The 19646-nt window shown below is 41.5% G+C and overlaps 1 protein-coding gene across 3 annotated transcripts in view; it reads left to right on the forward strand.

The window, feature by feature from the left end:
* The first annotated feature begins 2644 nt into the window (after nt 1-2644).
* The window catches only part of fancc (FA complementation group C), a 40857-nt gene continuing 23855 nt past the window's right edge, over nt 2645-19646 (forward strand). Inside the window, exons 1-5 of one of the 3 annotated variants that reach the window (XM_020474746.2) lie at nt 2645-2759; nt 5706-5785; nt 6614-6833; nt 10576-10663; nt 10743-10837. In XM_020474746.2, the coding sequence (XP_020330335.1) occupies nt 6654-6833; nt 10576-10663; nt 10743-10837 (363 nt within the window). In that variant the 5' untranslated portion in view covers nt 2645-2759; nt 5706-5785; nt 6614-6653. The remainder of the gene's footprint in view (nt 2760-5705; nt 5786-6613; nt 6834-10575; nt 10664-10742; nt 10838-19646) is intronic. The other 2 variants (XM_020474754.2, XM_020474761.2) reach the window with 2 other exon arrangements.

The raw sequence follows: 19646 nt of genomic DNA on the forward strand, positions 1-19646 counted from the left end.
TGTCAGAGGGTTTTTCTTCACTTTTTGTTAATAGCCTATATTTACTAGCCTACTTTTATAACCTACCAAGAGTATCATTCGGTGTTAGTGTCAAATTCATTACAATCTAGGTCTTTATAATAACCTTATCCCACATTTCCCAAAGCAGTAATATCTTCCATGCAATATCACTGAACAAAAATATGAACACTCAACAATTTTAAAGATTTTACTGAGTTACAGTTCATATAAGGAAATCAGTCAATTGAAATAAATTAATTTGGCTCTAACCTATTGATTTCACATGACTGGGAATACAGATATGCATCTGTTGGTCACAGATATCGTAGAAAAGGGTAGGGACGTGGATCAGAAAACCAGTCAGTATCTGGTGTGACCACCATTTGCCTCATGCAGAGCGACACATCTCCTTTGCATAGAGTCGATAAGACTGTTGATTGTGGCCTGTGGAATGTTCTCCCACTCCTCTTCAATGGCTGTGCAAAGTTGCTGGATATTGGCGGGAAATGGAACCCGCTGTCATACACGTCGATCCAGAGCATCCCAAACATGCTCAATGGTTGACATGTCTGGTGAGTATGCAGGCCATGGAAGAACTGGGACATTCTTAGCTTCCAGGAATTGTGTATAGATCCTTGCAACGTGGGGCCGTGTATTATCATGCTGAAACACGAGGTGATGGTGGCGGATGAATGGCACGACAATTGGCCGCAGGATCTCATCACGGTCTCATCATCAAATCAAATTGCCATCGATAAAATGCAATTGTGTTTGTTGTCTGTAGCTTATGCCTGCCATATAATAACCCCACTGCCACCATGGGGCACTCTGTTCACAATGTTGACATCAGCAAACCGCTCGCTCACACGACGACGTCATACACACTGTCTACCATCTGCCCGGTACAGTTGAAACCATTTGCCCACTGAAGTCGGTTAGAATGCCGAACTGCAGTCAGGTCAAGACTCTGGTGAGGACAACAAACATGCAGATGAGCTTCCCTGTGACGGTTTCTGACCGCTTGGGCAGAAATTCTTTGGTTTTGCAAAACCACAGTTTCATCAGCTGTTCCGGGTGGCTGGTCTCAGACAATCCCGCAGGTAAAGAAGCTGGATGTGGAGGTCCTGGGCTGGCGTGGTTACACATGGTCTGCAGTTGTGAGGCAGGTTGGAAGTACTGCCAAATTCTTTAAAATCCGTTGAATGCTGCTTATGGTCAACAAATGAACATGCAATTTATCTTACAACAGCTCTGGTGACATTCCTGCAGTCAGCATACCAATTGCACACTCCCTCAAAACTTGAGACCTCTGTGGCATATTGTTGTGTGCCAAAACTGCACATTTTAGAGGGGCCTTTTATTGTCTCCAACACAAGGTGCACCTGTGTAATGATCATACTGTTTAATCAGCTTATTGATATGCCACACCTGTCAGGTGGCAATGGGGAAATGCTCACTTACAGGGATGTAAACAAATTTGTGCACAAAAGTTGAGAGAAATAAAGATTTTTTACGCATGACATTTTTTTGGGATCCTTTATTTCAGCTCATGAAACATTGGACCAACACTTTACATCTTGTGTCTATATATTTTTTTCAGTATAGATATGATATATGATGTAGTGTACTATTATAATAGGCTCCTAATAATAAGCTACTAAGAGAGTTATACAGTGTACTTGGTCACTGATGCCTGGGGGTCCTTAGTGAAATTCTCACGGCAAAACATTTAAGTGGCACCCCTGTTGACAGTGGACAGAAATTAAAGTTTTGCCATGGAGCGTAGAATAATGTAGCCGTTTTAAAGCAAGTTGTCTGCAATTCTACAAATTTTGCCATGGGGCTGCGAGAAACATGATGCAGCTGTACAGCTAATTTCCTGCAATACTACCCATGTTTGCCATGGGGTAAAGAAAAATGTTTGCTGTTTTAAAGCAAATTTCCTACAATTCTACCCATTTTGTAATGACTTATACCATGCTATTATGACATCTGCCCTGCGTGCCCGGTCGGTATTCGGCCATGATTGCTACAAGTTTAGATAGCTGGCTAGACTAAATACCAATCTAAATATTGATAGCTGACATGGCTAAATAAGTGATGGCCAGTGACTGACATAACAATAGAAAATTGGGGGCCCTAACCTGGTGTCAATGAAGCATACTCTCCCCCAGCCTCCAACTGACATGTTCCTGTTCTCATGCTTCTACAAGCAGTGAGTAACAACAGGGTTTTTCCTTTGCATAGTGCCACCCAATGGTTCAAAGTGGAACCAACTGTAAGAAGGAGGCAATATATATACAGCAGTATATAATAAAGTGCAAATAATTATCCTTGCTACCTATTTGCTGTCAGCAAGTTATAGTGTAGTTGAACTAATTTCACTTAAATTCAAGTGTTGGCCTTATGCTATTTATTATCATACACACCAAAATTACTTTACTTTCTTTATCTGTTCTAACGCCAATAAATGGAGCACTGGTCAAATCACAACAACTTGCCCCTAAATACTGACCTAAAGTTGGTTTTGAATTTCAACATCTAATGGTAAAGTTTTAGATTTGGGCAGGGTCAACTGATCCTAGATCCGTACAAAGAGCCAACTTAAGGCGCGAGCGACCGCCCACGTTTGAGAAGGCGCGGTGGGACCTCAGCCAATGGGATTCGGACATATCCGGCTTCGCTGCAGAGGGAAGTTCACTGTTGTTACTTTAGAAGGGGGAACGTTTTCTGATAGTGAATTTGAACACAACATACAGGTTGGTAATTTAATGTCGCTGATGGTGTATTAGCTACATACACATTTTATGACGGCTTATTTTAGGATAGTATGTAGCTACATTTGAAACAATTTTGATTGCTATGCTAGCTATGCCTTTGCTTGTGACAGCGCGTTAGCCAAACAAGCAGTAGTAAAACGTGGTGGTAACGTTACTATTTTGATTCCTGCATCATTTATTTCCTACCTACATCACTCATGTAGGTTGAGTGTGTTTTGTGTGTCAACGGCAGGAGGACTTTCTGGGTGTCTTATCAAACGAGAGAGTGTATATTTACGTCTCAACCCGAGAGCATGAAATACTGACATCTCGAGGTGGCTCATAAGTATTGCATTCTAATTGAAGTACAGGTAATGGAGTAAAGTACTTCGGTAAAAAGACTTGAATGTACTACTTAAGTCGTATTTTGAGGGGTCTGTACTTTACTGTTTTATATTTTTTGATTACTTTTACTTCACTACATTCCTAAACCAAATTATGTACTTTTTACTACATACATTTTCCCTGACACCAAAAGTTCTCATTACATTTTGAATGCTTAGCAGGACAGGAAAATGGTCTAATTAACACACTTATCAAGAGAACATCCCTGGTCATCCCTACTGCCTCTGATCTGTTGGACACACTAAACACGTTTTGTTTGTAAATTGTTGGAGTGTGCCCCTCGCTATCTCTAAATGAATAAAAACTAGAAAATGTTGCTGTCTGCTTTGCTTAATATAAGGAATTTGAAGTGATTTATACTTGTACTTTTGATACTTAAGTATATATAGCAATTAGATTGACTTTTTATACCTAAGTATATTTAAAACCAAATACTTTTAGACTTTTACTCAAGTAGTATTTTGCCGGGTGACTTTTACTTGAGTCATTTTCTATGAATGTGTCTTTACTCAAGTATGACAATTGGGTACTTTTTCCACCACTGAGTACAGTAAAAAAAAGTCACAGCACAGTTAAAACAGTATGCTCATGTGGCATTTAGGGGCTTACATGATTCCATGTTAATGTCATAACATTTGTTTTAGCCATATACCTGGCTCTGGTTTTTGATAGTTACCTTTTAATAAAGCAATTTATAGAAAGTCTCTATTGAAAATGTTCCTAACATACAGTACATAATTTATATTCAGTTGCCATTAAGGGTGGGTGGAAAAGTGATGTATTTTATATCATGTGGAGCCTGAAAAGTTTTATTCCAATGCATTGTGTGTGAGATGTAAAAAGCGTAGTAGATCTGCTTTGGCAGAAGCAGTTACTGTGATGTCACCAACAGTAATCGAGCACAGAATAACAGTGTGGGCTCCAATGTTTGCTTCTATTCTAAACACTACTGAGTGACCAAACCAGAGAAGATAATGTCTCATTAACAACTGCTAAGGGTGGTGTCATTTTGTACAATAACATCTGATGCATTTATGTTTAAATATGAAAAGAATTAGCTAAATTTCTTTTGTGCATTTTAGGGCCCTTTAGTTAATGTTCTGGCTTATGGTTCCTGTCATATTTTTGTGAACAGATGCACATTGCATAACACAAATGGGTGATTTGGCAGCAATTAAATATTTTTTATTGTTTAAGTTTCTTGAAAAAATTTAACAAATTATTTTCTAATTTTGTCAGGAACCAGGGTTGGGGTCCATTCCAATTTAATTCAACATTTTAATTCTTGAATTCACTCAAGAAGTGGAGAATTTACATGTAATTAAATTCAAATTTTATAAATCTTCAAGTTATTGAATTGAAATTAGACTGTGTGGGCTTTTTGAGTATGAATTGAATTGGAATTATAAAAACATTTAAAGAAAAATACCACAAAATGTTTTCATTAGTCCATACAGTCCCAAAATGTTTTCATTAGTCCATACAGTCCCAAAATGTTTTCATTAGTCCATACAGTCCCAAAATGTTTTCATTAGTCCATACAGTCCCAAAATGTTTTCATTAGTCCATACAGTCCCAAAATGTTTTGATCAAGTTTTCAAGATAAAGAACTTAAAAAATACAGAAAGTCTAAATAAATACATTTTTAAAAATCGACCACTGCGACAAAGAAAAGAGCCTGTTGAAATTCGCAAGATTTTAGTTCTAGGTGTCCAAGATGAGCTAATACTTATAATCAAGGAAAGGGGATACCTATTTAGTTGCACAACTGAATGCATTTGGTTACTGGCCCAACGTTTTTAACCGCTAGGCTACCTGCCGCCCCCTCAGTTATAATTCAAAGGTAGGAAACTATAAGAAGGAAACTACAGACGATCAACCTAGTCTAGGCTAACTCCTGATGTAACCTGCTTGGTGCTAGGCTGTCTAAATGGGGGAAGACTCAGTATAGCCTATTGGAGAACTGATCTTTTATTCTTTTGAAATAATGTCAACAATTTAAGAAAACCTTCCTTTACCCAAAGTCCACAAACATATCTTCGAAAAAGTATTTTACAACAATATTGACTCAGCCGCATCTTATTTCACTCTAAATGCATTTTGGACGAAGCGTGTGTGTGTGTGTGTGTGTGTGAGCCAGTTGGGTATGCGGCACACCACTATACTCAACCTCTTGTGTGTTGAAAGCTGTGCTCCCATCACAGGTCAACAAGAGCCGTTTGTCCTTAATTTGGTTGGGCTTTTTTTCTCTCTTTTAAACAAGTAATTATATATTCACATCGCTGAGCCATAGGGGCTTTCCAGCAGAGATGATGGCAAGACATTAAACAAGTGGTGTGTAACGAGGTGGTCGTAAAACACAACCCGTGGTGTCCCTTACAGACCTGTCATTATAGCTAAAAACAACAATAACACACGCCTGCCAGCTCCGGACACACACACTCTGTTCTCAGGCTACACAAAAGCACACACACACCGTCACAACCCCCCACCAGTTTATCCTCATCATAAAAGGTGAAGAATGTGTGGTTTATTTCTCAGTAGGGTTCGATGAGAGACAAGGAAGAGATGGAGAGAGATGGGGTTTCGGTCTAAGACGGCCCAGCACTCCCCTCCTTGCTGTAAGTTCAACTGTATTTGCCATTTACAGTACATGGGCCTACATCTGTGATACAAGCACGTGTTCTGAGATTCTCCATACAGCATGCTTTTAATTCACTTCTAGGTTTAATCTGTTTCTGTGAAACCGGCCCTAAGAGTCAGGGGCGACAGGTAGCCTAGTGGTTAGAGCGTTGGGCCAGTACCCGAAAGGTTGGTGGATTGAATCGCTGAGCCGACAAGGTAAAAATAGGTTGTTCTGCCCCTGAACAAGGCAGTTAACCCACTGTTCCTAGGCCGTCATTGTAAATAAGAATTTGTTCATAACTGGTGTGCCTAGTTAAATAAAAAGAGTTGGGTTACTTTAAAAAAGTTCCTTGTTCTCTACATCCTTGATGAGGTTGGGATGTTGAGGCCTGAGTCCTTTAAAACACTACCCTGGTGTTGTGTATGTCTGTTTTCTTCTGGCTGCTCAACTGGAATACAGGGTGAGGACAAATTCACTTTGTCCCAGATGGGCCATATGTTTGAAGAGCCTTGTTGTGATTTTTACTGCTTCTGTCACTTTGCAACACCCACAGAACATGTTATTGTTCTACTTCAGCCCTCCATGCCTCTGGAGAAGGGTTGCACTATTCTGGTAACTTTCCCAAAATCCACAGGTTTTCCAGAAATCCCAGATAGAATACTCCTGGAATTGGTAGGAAGTACGGGATTCCTCCATGTGGGATTTCTGGAAAACCTGAAAATGTTGGGAATTTTGCAACCCTACTTTGGATCCCTTGTCCTGCTAGCACAAGGAATAGTGTTCCCTGAGCCGTGTATCATATCTGTCTGTTTGTCTTCCATAGACCCTGCTCTGCAACAGGCTGCCCCAGCCCCAATAGCACCATGTCCCAGGCCCAGACGGGATCCATGGCTGGCCTAAAGCCCCAGGAGGTAGCCTTCTGGCTAGGAAAGGCAGTGGAGTGGGGCCAGACTGAGAGCCCAGACACCCAGAGAGACACCTGCCTCCACCTGGGCCCTCTCAGGGCCTTCCTCCAGCTCCTCCTCACAGACATACACATGCGGGTAAGTGGACAGTGCCCTGCCCCATCCCAAACATCCCAACACCCATTTTTCTGGCCCCTTCTCCTGTCTGCTAGCAGATTTAAATGTATCAGATAGGTGGATCATATTGCTAAGCTACTGTACACCTAGAGGTTCCTGTAGATCTGCTAACCATTGAATGGGTATGAGAAGAGGAACGGGTAGTGTCTGGACCGGATCAGGGTCCGTATGTTTTAAGCTTCTCCGAATAAGAGTGCTGATCTAGGATCAGATGCCCGTGCCCTGTCCACTTAATCTCATAAATTGTGCTCTAAAAGGCAAAACTGATCCCAGGTCAGCACCAACTCTGAAAGGTTTAGAAGGGTTGTGGACTGTGTGTAAGAACAGACTCACTGATAGAACACCCAGGCTCATCCAGTTAATTAGTGCAGTTCATCAACTAGGCTGATCCATTAAGAGCTCGGTTGAAGCTCTATGCTACTGTAAACATTATCAGCCCCCACCCCCTCCACACACACCTGAGGTCTCCCTCTCTAACACTGGCGGTCTGTGTGACTAGTTGGCAGTGCTGCAATGTTGAGTTAGCCAGCTAATAGTTGTCAGGGGACTGCCAACGCTAATCTAATGTATCCTCAAGTGTACCAGATTTTGGAGAGGGGTGAGTGACTCTGTGAGGATCCAGTGTTAGAGGGGCTGTACCTTCCAACTAACCATCATGCTCTTTCTATCTTTTCAATCTTTTTTTCTCTTTCTATTTTCTCTCTCTGTCTCTCTCTCCATATATATTTCTCCCTCTCTCCCTCCATCCCAATGTGCTCTCCAATCTCAGAAAACATTTTAGAAAAAGACTCGCTGCCGTTACCCACGGAAGAGGAGGTATTGAAAACAGGTGTCAATAATGTTGACCCCTTTTTTTTTCTGAACAATTGTATTATTATAAAATATATATATATATATATATATATATTTTTTTTGCATACAATACAGCACGGTATTTGAATTATTTATTTTCTACAGTAATTTTTGCTCACATTTATCAAGGGGTCAATCATTTCAACCCCACTTTATGTCAGCCCCAGGGTGAGAGCATCTGCAATGTGAAAGGGAGGGAGGGAGAGAGTGAATGAGTGTGAAGGAGAGAGGGAAGGATCGCTTAATTGGAGTGAAATCCTTTCCCGGCAGAGGGCTCATAAAAGAGTGGTTAAGTAAAATACTTCTCGGCACCAGTGTTGCCTTCTTTGATGACTAGAAGACTTTATTGTGGCTTTCGCCTCGAGGATGAAAAAAAATATTCCAATTAATATCCATTTCCTAATTTGCTTTGGGTTAGGACCCAAGGAGCTGTATGTGTGTTTGGTTTTCCTTCTGGCTGGTGGGGGCCTGCTGGATACACTCCTACACACTCACTTAGGAGTCAGCATCACAAGTCTGTGTGCGTGTGTGTGTGTGCATGCATGTGCGAACGAGTGAGTGTGAGTTGGTGTCAGTGTGTGTGTGCATACGTGGAGTACGCAGCTCTTAGATACTTACCTATACCACTGACACCTTCCATGGGAATGAATGTCTCCAGTACTGCACAAGGGAGGCAAGGGTTGAGTCTCATGCACCCCATTTCCCTGTACACAGTAGTGCACCACTTTCAACCAGGGCCCATAGTAGTGCACTATAGATCAGTGGATTGACGTTGCTTTGTCATTTCTTTGCCCTGATGACATCGGTGGACAGACAAAGGGTCCCATAAACTCCCTGTGATCACCACGTAATCAGCCACTTCTGTTCCTTGATGTCTGGGTATGCACAGTAGATACAGCATGTCTAAAGCTCTGCTTTTTATGAGGGACAGTATTAGTGTGCCCAGTCACTAACGTGATGCTGATTTGGCTCTGGTAATTGGTGATAATTATTTTCTGTTGCGACGGCTCGTTCTTTCTTTCTTTGAGGCCTGTATGGTATGTTTCAATAGCCTCAAACTGTAATAAAGATCTTATTGTAAATAAATATTCCTTCTGGGTTGCGTCATACAAGGGGCGCACACACACACACACACACACAGGCGTGTCATGTTAAACTGAGACCATGTGTTATGTACAGGATTGAAAAGAGTGTGACGCTTTGAGTGTGTTCCAGTGTACAGTACATTGGAAGGGCGAGCACATGTTGAAGTGATGCATAGAGAGGCCATCGGAAAGAAATGCGACAACCGTACCGCCCTGGCTGTGTCACACACAAGATGCTAGGTCTACATTTTTAAGAGATGCTACATCGTTAACGCCCCAGGTTCCAATGAATGACATCAGGGACTCTGTTTTAAGACTGGAGAAATACATGCTTCCTTCCTTCCTCTCTACCTTGGGTAATCATAGGTTGGAATTTGGTTGGTAACCTTGCTTTCTCTAATCAAATCAGGTAGAGATCAGTGATTTCTGAACATTCCGTAGCGTCAGACCCGTTGTGTCATTGGTCAGTATTAAGCTAGCAACGACTAGCTGCCATTCCCTATACAGTGTTCTGCTACAAGCTCTCCATTTTTAATTAGCTGGAGAGAAATGTTTTAAATGGCCCCTTGTTGCTGTGAGCTGAAGAGTCTTCCACGCACAACCAGATGCTCGCTTAAAAAAAGCACACACACTCACACACTCGCGTACAGTTTGTAAGCGGGCAAAGCTGAGGCCCAACACCCCAAACTACCTGGCCCGTCACACCCATCTGTTTTGTGTATCTCTCACACTTCTCAACACATGATGTGTTCTCGCTCTGGGGGAAAATTAAACCCAGGAAATGTTTATGGGTGAAATGTGAAAAACAAACTTGTACTAAACTTATGAATGATTTGTTTTTAGTTTTTTTACTCTAGTTACTTAAGATTGCACAAGTGGGTCCTGGCAATCTGTTTGGGAAGCCCTGTCATGGTACTGTATTTGCTACAGTACACACGGTAGTTGTGTATGCTACAGTACACACGGTAGTTGTGTATGCTATTCTATGTGAGAAATTGCCAAGAAAGTGAAGATCTCGTACAAGGCTGTGTACTACTCCCTTCACAGAACAGCGCAAACTGGCTTTGACCAGAATAGAAAGAGGAGTGGGAGGCCCCGGTGCACAACTGAGCAAGAGGACAAGTACATTAGTGTCCAGTTTGAGAAACAGACACTTCACAAGTCCTCAACTGGCAGCTTCATTAAATAGTACCAGCAAAACACGAGTCTCAACAGTGAAGAGGCGACTCTGGGATGCTGGCCTTCTTGGGACAGCCTTTGTTTGGCCCACCGGACAGAGGAACTCTGCCCAGAAGGCCAGCATCCCGGAGTACCTCTTCACTGTTGACGTTGAGACTAGTGTTTTGCGAGTACTATTCAATGAAGCTGCCAGTTGTGGACTTGTGAGGCGTCTGTTTCGGTAGATATTTGCCCTTTCCACCTAGAATATTAATTTACATTATTAACAATGTCTACACTGTAATTCTGATCAATTTGATGTTATTTTAATGGGCAAACAATGTGCTTTTCTTTCAAATACAAGGACATTTCTAAGTGACGCCAAACTTTTCAACGGTAGTGTATGCTACAGTACATTCAGTCAGTCAGTTATAGGGTATTGTCCCAGATGGCACCCTAATCCCATGCACTACTTTTGAACAGATGGGTCCTGGTCAAAAGTAGTTCATTACATAGGGAATAGGGTGGCATTTGGGACACAGCCTTGGTTTGGCCCAGTCATGTTGGTGTGGAGTGTATGTTAGTGTCCGTGCTTTGTGTGTTTCCAGAGCTCCACCACAGAGACCATGAGGACTATTCCCTTCGTAGGCCAGTTCCTCGGCCGCCTCTGCTGGAACCCCTATGTCACTGCGGATGGTGAGTGGACTGTCAATAGGGTATGGTTCGGTGGATGGATGCCTTGCCTAATGTGTTTTGTTGTGTGTCCTGTGTTCAGCTGAGAGCCGCTCACTCCTGCTCCAGAGTCTGTGGAGTCTGTATTCAGAGGAACCTCTTAACGCTGTTGAGAGGAAGGCCAACCAGTGGATACGGGTAATATAATCTATCAATATATCAATCATTCTATCCCTTCATCAATCATATTTTGTATGCACAAAAAAAAAAAACATTTAGCACTTACACCTGTGTCCTTGTCTATGATTCCATAGCTTACAGTGAGACATACAGTACCAGTCAAAAGTTTGGACACCTACTCTACTCATTCAAGGGTTTTTATTTATTTGTACTATTTTCTACATTGTAGAATAATAGCAAAGACATCAAAACTATGAAATAACACATATGGAATCATGTAGTAACCAAACCATTGTTAAACAAATCAAAATATATTTGAGATTCTTCAATGTAGCCACCCGTTGCCTTGATGACAGCTTTGCACAATTTTTGGCATTCTGTCAACCAGCTTCACCTGGAATGTTTTGCCAGCAATCTTAAAGGAGTTCCCACATATGCTGAGCACTTTTAGGCTGCATTTCCTTCACTTTGCGGTCCAACGAGGTCCAACTCATCCAAAACCATCTCAATTGGGTTGAGGTTGGGTGATTGGAGGCCAGGTCATCTGATGCAGCACTCCATCACTCTCCTTCTTGGTCAAATAGCCCTTACATAGCCTGGAGATGTGTTGAGTCATTGTCCTGTTGATAAACAAACGATAGTCTCACTCAGCGCAAACCAGATGGGATGGAGTATCGCTGCAGAATGCTGTGGTAGCTATGCTGGTAAAGTGTGCCTTGAATTCTAAATAAATCACTGAGTCTCACCAGCAAAGCACCACCTCCATTTCTCACGGTAGGAACTAAATCAAATCAAATCAAATCAAATTTATTTATATAGCCCTTCGTACATCAGCTGATATCTCAAAGTGCTGTACAGAAACCCAGCCTAAAACCCCAAACAGCAAGCAATGCAGGTGTAGAAGCACGGTGGCTAGGAAAAACTCCCTAGAAAGGCCAATACCTAGGAAGAAACCTAGAGAGGAACCAGGCTATGTGGGGTGGCCAGTCCTCTTCTGGCTGTGCCGGGTGGAGATTATAACAGAACATGGTCAAGATGTTCAATGTTCATAAATGACCAGCATGGTCGAATAATAATAAGGCAGAACAGTTGAAACTAGAGCAGCAGCACAGTCAGGTGGAAGTTGAAACTGGAGCAGCAGCATGGCCAGGTAGACTGGGGACAGCAAGGAGTCATCATGTCAGGTAGTCCTGGGGCATGGTCCTAGGGCTCAGGTCCTCCGAGAGAGAGAAAGAAAGAGAGAAGGAGAGAATTAGAGAACGCACACTTAGATTCACACAGGACACCGAATAGGACAGGAGAAGTACTCCAGATATAACAAACTGACCCCAGCCCCCCGACACATAAACTACTGCAGCATAAATACTGGAGGCTGAGACAGGAGGGGTCAGGAGACACTGTGGCCCCATCCGAGGACACCCCCGGACAGGGCCAAACAGGAAGGATATAACCCCACCCACTTTGCCAAAGCACAGCCCCCACACCACTAGAGGGATATCTTCACATGTGAAGATCATCCGTTCACCTAATCTGCGTCTCACAAAGACATGGCGGTTGGAACCAAACATCTCAAATATAGACTCATCAGACCAAAGGACAGATTTCCACTGGTCTTTGACCATTGCTCGTGTTTCTTGACCCAAGAAAGTTCTTCTTATTGGTGTCCTTCAGTAGTGGTTTCTTTGAAGCAAATCGAAAGTCTCCTCTGAACAGTTGATGTTGCGATATGTCTGTTATTTGAACTCTGTGAAACATTTATTTGGGCTGCAATTTCTGAGGATGGTAACTGTAATGAACCTATCCTCTGCAGCAGAGGTATCTCTGGGTCTTCCTTTCCTGTGGTGGTCCTCATGAGAGCCAGGTTCATCATAGCGCTTGATTGTTTTTGCGACTGCACTTGAAATGTTCCGTATTGACTGACCTTCATCTCTTAAAGTAATGGTGGACTGTCATTTCTCTTTGCTTATTTGAGCTGTTCTTGCCATAATATGAACTTAGCCCTATTTGGTAAAATACCATCTTCTGTATACCACCCCTACCTTGTCAAAACACAACTGATTGGCTCAAGTGCATTAAGAATGAAAGAAATTCCACAAATTCAGTTTTAACAAGGCACACCTGTTAATTAAATAGCATTCCAGGTGACTACCTCATTAAGCTGGTTGAGAGAATGCCAAGCGTGTGCAAACCTGTCATCAAGGCAAAGGGTGGCTACTTTGAAGAATCTCAAATATAAAATATATTTTGATATGTTTACAATTTTTTGGTTACTACATGATTCCATATGTGTTATTTCATAGTTTTGATGTCTTCACTATTATTCTACAATGTAGAATAATAGTACACATAAAGAAATACCCTTGAATGAGTAGGTGTGTCCAAACCTTTGACTGGTACTGTATACTTTTACAGCCATAGTAAGTTCTCCTTAAAGCAAAGAGTATTTTGTATGGAGTGATTTGAGTGCCAACAGAAACTGTATTTGTAATCAATATCTTTGCATTTTTATGCACAAATTGATTCATTGAATTCATAAATGTAACTTGTATTTCATGATTTGAAACTAAATTGAATGGATATTGCATTCAATTTAAAAATTCAATTTAAATGTGTCCGTTTCATTGTGATAAATATCAAATCAAATGTAATTGGTTGTGTACACATATTTTGCAGATGTTATTGAGGGTGTAGCGAAATCCTTATTGTTCCTAGCTCCGACAGTGTTTTCGGGGCAGAGGTCCTGAGTTCGAGTCTCCATATGAGCTGAAATAGGGGGAAGCGGTATTTAGTATTTATTAGGATTCTCAATAGCCAAGGTAGCAGCAGCTACTCTCCCTGGGGTCCAAACAGGATTAAAACAATTACATCACAACAAAACAACAGCCTTTATCAAAAACACAACATATCGTACAAGATATTACATATTTACTATATACAATTTATTTGTAATACTTACATTTATTTATACTACAATATTGTAATGTTTGTGTGTAGAGTGTGTGTGTGTTTCAACACAGTGAGGTGTTCTTTATATTTTTAAATCTGATTTCACTGCTGGCTTGAGTTACTTGATGTGGAAGTGAGTTCCATGTAGTCATGGCTCAATGTAATACTGTGTGTTTCCAAGACTCTGCTCTGGTGGCATGTCTTGTGGGGTATGTATGGGTGTCTGAGCTAGGGTTGAATGGCAGGAACCCGGTTACTGAGATTTACCACCCAAAACCACAACCTTTTCCCAGGATAAATAACTGCGAGAAACCGGTAAATGATAATTAATTGAAGAGCATGGTGTGAAATGGAACTGTTAAATGATATGAGATGTCTAAATCTGGCTTCTCTACAGCCTCTGCATGATGAGACATCAACGCTCAGGGTGGGGACAGACTGCCCATCTCAGTATGGAGCACAGTTCACAATGCATGTCCCACAGTTGACAGTGCATTTCAGAGGAAAAAAAAAACAGCCTTGATGTCAAATGAATTGTCCGTAGAGCTCCGTAGATTGTGTTGAGGCACAGATCTGGTGAGGGTACCAAACAATTTCTGCAGCATTGAAGGTCCCCAAGAACACAGTGGCCTCCATTCTTAAATGGAAGAAGTTTGGAACCACCAAGACTCTTCCTAGAGCTGGCTGCCCGACCAAACTGAGCAATCGGGGGAGAAAAACCTTGGTCGGAGAGGTGACCAAGAACTCGATGGTCACTCTGACAGAGCTCCAGAGTTCCACTGTGGAGATGGGAGAACCTTCTAGAAGGACAACCATCTCTGCAGCACTCTACCAATCTGGCCTTTATGGTAGAATGGCCAGAAGGAAGCCACTCCGGCCTGCTTGGACTCTCTCAGACGATGAGAAACAAGATTCTCTGGTCTGATGAAACCAAGATTGATTGACGTGTCGCATCTGGAGGAAACCTGGCACCATCCCTCATACTGTGGGGATGTGTTTCAGCGGCAGGGACTGGGAGACTAGTCAGGATTGAGGGAAAGATGAACGGAGCCAAGAACAGAGAGATCCTTGATGAAAACCTGCTCCAGAGCGCTCAGGACCTCAAGACTGGGACGAAGGTTCACCTTCCAACAGGACAACGACCCTAAGCACATGGCCAAGACAACGCAGGAGGGGTTCAAACCCTTTGTTATGGCAAGCCTAAATAAGTTCAGGATTAAAAATGCCTTACGTCACCATAATAAGTTGCATGGGTTCACTCTGTGTGCAATAAGTGTTTAACATGATTTTTGAATGACTACCTCATCTCTACCCCACACATACAATTATCTGTAAGGTTTCTCAGTCGAGCGGTGAATTTCAAACACAGATTGAACCATGAAGGGACAGGGAGGTTTTCCAATGCCTCGCAATACAGAGTTTAATGTCTGTGATAGGAGAAAATGTTGTTGATCCATCCTCAGTTGTAATTACTCCACATTACTCACCTAATTGATAGAGTGAAAATATGGGCACCTGTACAGAATAAAAATATAAAGACACTAAAGTAATACTGCAAAAGATGTGGCAAAGCAATTCACTTTTTGTCCTGAATACAACGTGTTATGTTCGGGGCAAATCCAATACAACACTCTCCTGAGTACCACTCTCCATCTTTCAAACATAGTTGTGGCTGAATCATGTTATGGGTATGCTTGTAATCGGTAAGGACTGGGGAGTTTTTCAGGATAAAAAAAAGAAACGTAATGGAGCTAAGCACAGGCAAAATCCTAGAGGAAAACCTGGTTCAGTCTGCTTTCCACCAGACACTGGGAGATGAATTCACCTTTCAGCAGGACAATAACCTAAAACACAAGGCGAAATATACACTGGAGTTGCTTACTAAGAAGACAGTGAATCTTCCTGAGTGGCAGAGTTACAGTTTTGACATAAATCTATGGTAAGACCTGAAAATGGTTGACAGATCTTGAAGAATAAAAAAAAAAGATCAATGGGCAAATATTGCACAATCCAGGTGTAGAAAGTTCTTAGGGACTTACCCAGAAAGACTTACAGCTGTAATCACTGCCAAAGGTGCTTCTACAAAGTATTGACTCAGGGGAGTGAATACATATGTAAATGAGATATTTCTGTATTTCATTTTTGATAAATTAGCAAAAATGTCTAAAAACATGTTTACACTTTGTCATTCTGGGGTATTGTGTCTAGATGGGTTAGAGAAAATATACATTTAATCCATTTTGAATTCAGGCTGTAACACAACAACATCTGTAATAAGTCAAGGGGTATGAATATTTTCTGAAGGCACTGTAACTCAATGCTAGTCAGCCTGCAAGCTAAACACTTCTAATATAAATACAAAAAATGTGTTTAACTAACCGAAGATAGACGACAGCCTGTCCCTTCCAATGGGAACAAATGAGTCCTAGTGGGCAGAACAAGCAATAATGGGGTGGGCCAAGCCAAGCACGAGCTAGCGAGATGCTATTGACACGTTCTAGCATTAATTAGCATATTTCCATTAGGGAACACCTACTCTGTGAACTCAATTAGCCTTTGCACTCCTAAACCACACCTTTTTGGAAATGTCTACAAAACTTAGTCCACTCTGTTCTTAACCGATTCTAGTTTTGGTAACAGAAAACTGTATTGCGATCAAATGTTTTCATCGATGAGAGAATTTGCAGAATGTCTGCCAACATCCATCTTCAACAACTTCCGACCACTGGACTTCCTCTAACTACCATATCAATACCATATTATGTCCCGTGTGGCTCAGTTGGTAGAGCATGGTGCTTGCAATGCCAGGGTTGAGGGTTCGATTCCCACGGGGGACAAGTACGATACATTTTTTTAAATGAAAATGTATCCTACTGTAAGTCGCTCTGGATAAGAGCGACTAAAATGTCATGTAAATAAGTGGAAACGCCAAACGGATGCTTCACATTTATACATCTGGTGAAATATTTGTCTCATTGTAATAACTGTGATAAATATGATTGAAGACAATTTTGTGGGCTTGCCTCAGCTCAATTAAAAACATTTGTAGCCTACCATAGTCATTTATCTTTAATATATTGAATGAGTGAATTATTTAAAAAAGGCATAAAACATATTTGGTTGTAATGTTTCACATCAAGGGTGGTCCATCCTCCAGGAGAGCTACTGGGTGTGCAGGCTTTTATTCCTAACCCCTCTAACAAACCACAATTTAGAAATGAGCTGCTCAATCGAACCTTGATAAACTGACTGATGTGTTTGAGCAGGGCTTGATTAGAAGCCTGCACACCCAGTATCTCTCCAGACTGAGAGTTGACCACATGTGTTTTACAAAGTTGCCTAACAGGTATTCTACTTTGGGGGGTTAAGTGTCTTGCTCAATGACAGGGGAGGGAACATGGGATCTGAGAGCAGTCAAATTTCATGGAAATTTGGTGAAAAGTCATGAAATTCCATCTGTCAAAACGTGTATGAACCCTGAACCAAGCAGCGTGTCGTCCTTTACATTAACTTCCTGATCTCCTACTGGTCAATTCAAGATCGGTACAATGTGAAAACAGTTTTCTTTACCCCATGTCATTATAATCACACGTAATAATCATTAATCTGAATGATAGGATGGCCGTAATATGCTTGTAGCCTCCTCGACAGTGTTGATGAAATACGAACGCTATAGGTGGGTTGGAAAAATTACAAGCTCGCAACACACGTTCTTCATTGTAACCACATGTAACAAATAATTGAGGTCTGGTTCGAACTTTAGCAAACACACTGGCATGAAAACAGCCACATAACATAGGCCAATTGAACAAATTTGACAATCTTACTTCCTCATCTCTTTCCCTCTGCTGTCTATTTTCTCCTTTCTACACTCTGGTCAAAAATGGTGCGAGCCTTAGCAAAGTCAAAGTCAAATGGGGACTCTGGTGCCCCCATTTAAATTCTCATTAGAACCTCTTGGTGATCAATGCCAATGTGGGAGAATTTCTTGAGTTAGAATTCAGCGGGAACACTGGACACAAGGAGGACCTCAGCAAGGGCTGCTAGCTGTTTGACCAAGAAGGAGATGATGGAGTGCTGCATCAGATGACCCGGCCTCCTCAATCACCCGACCGACCTCAACCCAATTGAGATGGTTTGGGATGATTTGGATTGGAAGAGTTTCAGAGAAGTTTGCACCCAGTCAGTCACCAGAGCAAAATGAAATAGGGAGGGGTAATGCTATCCGTAGAAGGGCTATGACAGGGCTATTAAACTATGCTGAACAACAATATAAATAAATGCAATGTAACGTCGGTCCCATGTTTCAGGAGCTGGAATAAAAGATCCCAAAAAATGTTCCATATGCACAAGAAGCTTATTTCTCTATTTTGTGCACAAATTTGTTTATATCCCTGTTAGTATTTCTCCTTTGCCAAGATAATCCATCCACTTCACAGGTGGTATATCACTACATGATCATTACACAGGTACACCTTGTGCTGGGGACAATAAAAGGCCACTTTAAAATGTGCAGTTTTGTCACACAACACAATGCCACAGATGTCTCAAGTTTTCAGGGAGCATGCAATTGGCATGGAGGAAGGATGGCATGCAGGAATGTCCACCAGGGCTGTTGCCAGAGAATTGAATATTAATATCTTTACCGTAAGCCGCCTCCAACATCGTTTTAGAGAATTTGGCACTTCGTCCAACCGGCCTCACAGTACGTCCAACCACAGACCATGTGTAACCATGCCAGCCCAGGACCTTCACATCCGGCTTCTTCACCTGCAGGGTCATCTGAAACCAGCCACCCGGACAGCTGATGAAACTAAGGAGTATTTCTGTCTGTAATAAAGCCCTTTTGTGGGGAAAAACCAAGTGTGGCTACGGCCCGCGCAGTCGTGAAATCAGTAGATTAGGGCCTAATGAATTTATTTAAATTGACTGATTTCCTTACATGAACTGTAACTCAGTAAAATCGTTGAAATTGTTACATGTTGCGTTTATATTTTTGTTCAGTATATTTTGCTATGGGGGGCAAATTGCTGGGTTTTTCACACTACCTTCTGCACGTCCTGTGAGCATCATAGAGGGGAACAGAAGGCACGATCATGTTTCAGAGATTCTTAGCTTTCAGGAATGGTGTCATAACTTCTAGCCCAAACGGTTCAAATGCTAGAACAAAATTCAGGAAGAAAAATAAATTCAACATTGGCTTCAGAAACCGCCAGAACACTGTTTAACACAGCGAGTGTTTGATTCTTTCTGTTCTCTTCCAGCATTCCTTGCTGGCAAAGTACCAGGATGTTTTTGAATCTGAATTTAGAGAACTGAATTTCAAAATTTAATCTGAATGCATCTGAGAAGTTTAAAAGTGAGGTTACAAGTTTATCAACTTTCAAAGCAGAATTACTTTACCATTGTTTCTCAACTGTAGTGTATGATACACCATTTTCTCTACTTTTATCCAATGTAAAAAATACAATTGCAAATTTTGCTGGATAAGATCGAATTGAGCCGGTCGGTCATATAATATATGTAACTTTGGTAAACTTCAAATGATAGTTTGTAAACTTGATACACAGACAATGAATGCAATATTTACCATATTGAAACTACGTATACAGTACCAGTCAAAAGTTTGGACACACCTACTCATTCCAGGTTTTTTCTTTATTATAATAGTGAAGACATCAAAACTATGAAATAACACATGGAATCATGTAGTAACCAAAAAAGTGTTAAACAAATCAAATTATATAAGATATTCTTCAAAGTAGCCACCCTTTGCCTTGATGACAGCTTTGCATGCTCTTGGCATTCTCTCAACCAGCTTCATGAGGTAGTTACCTGGAATGCATTTCAATTAACAGGTGTGCCTTGTTAAAACTGAATT

The sequence above is a fragment of the Oncorhynchus kisutch genome, linkage group LG3, assembly GCF_002021735.2.
Source record: "Oncorhynchus kisutch isolate 150728-3 linkage group LG3, Okis_V2, whole genome shotgun sequence".
NCBI classification, from domain to species: domain Eukaryota; kingdom Metazoa; phylum Chordata; class Actinopteri; order Salmoniformes; family Salmonidae; genus Oncorhynchus; species Oncorhynchus kisutch.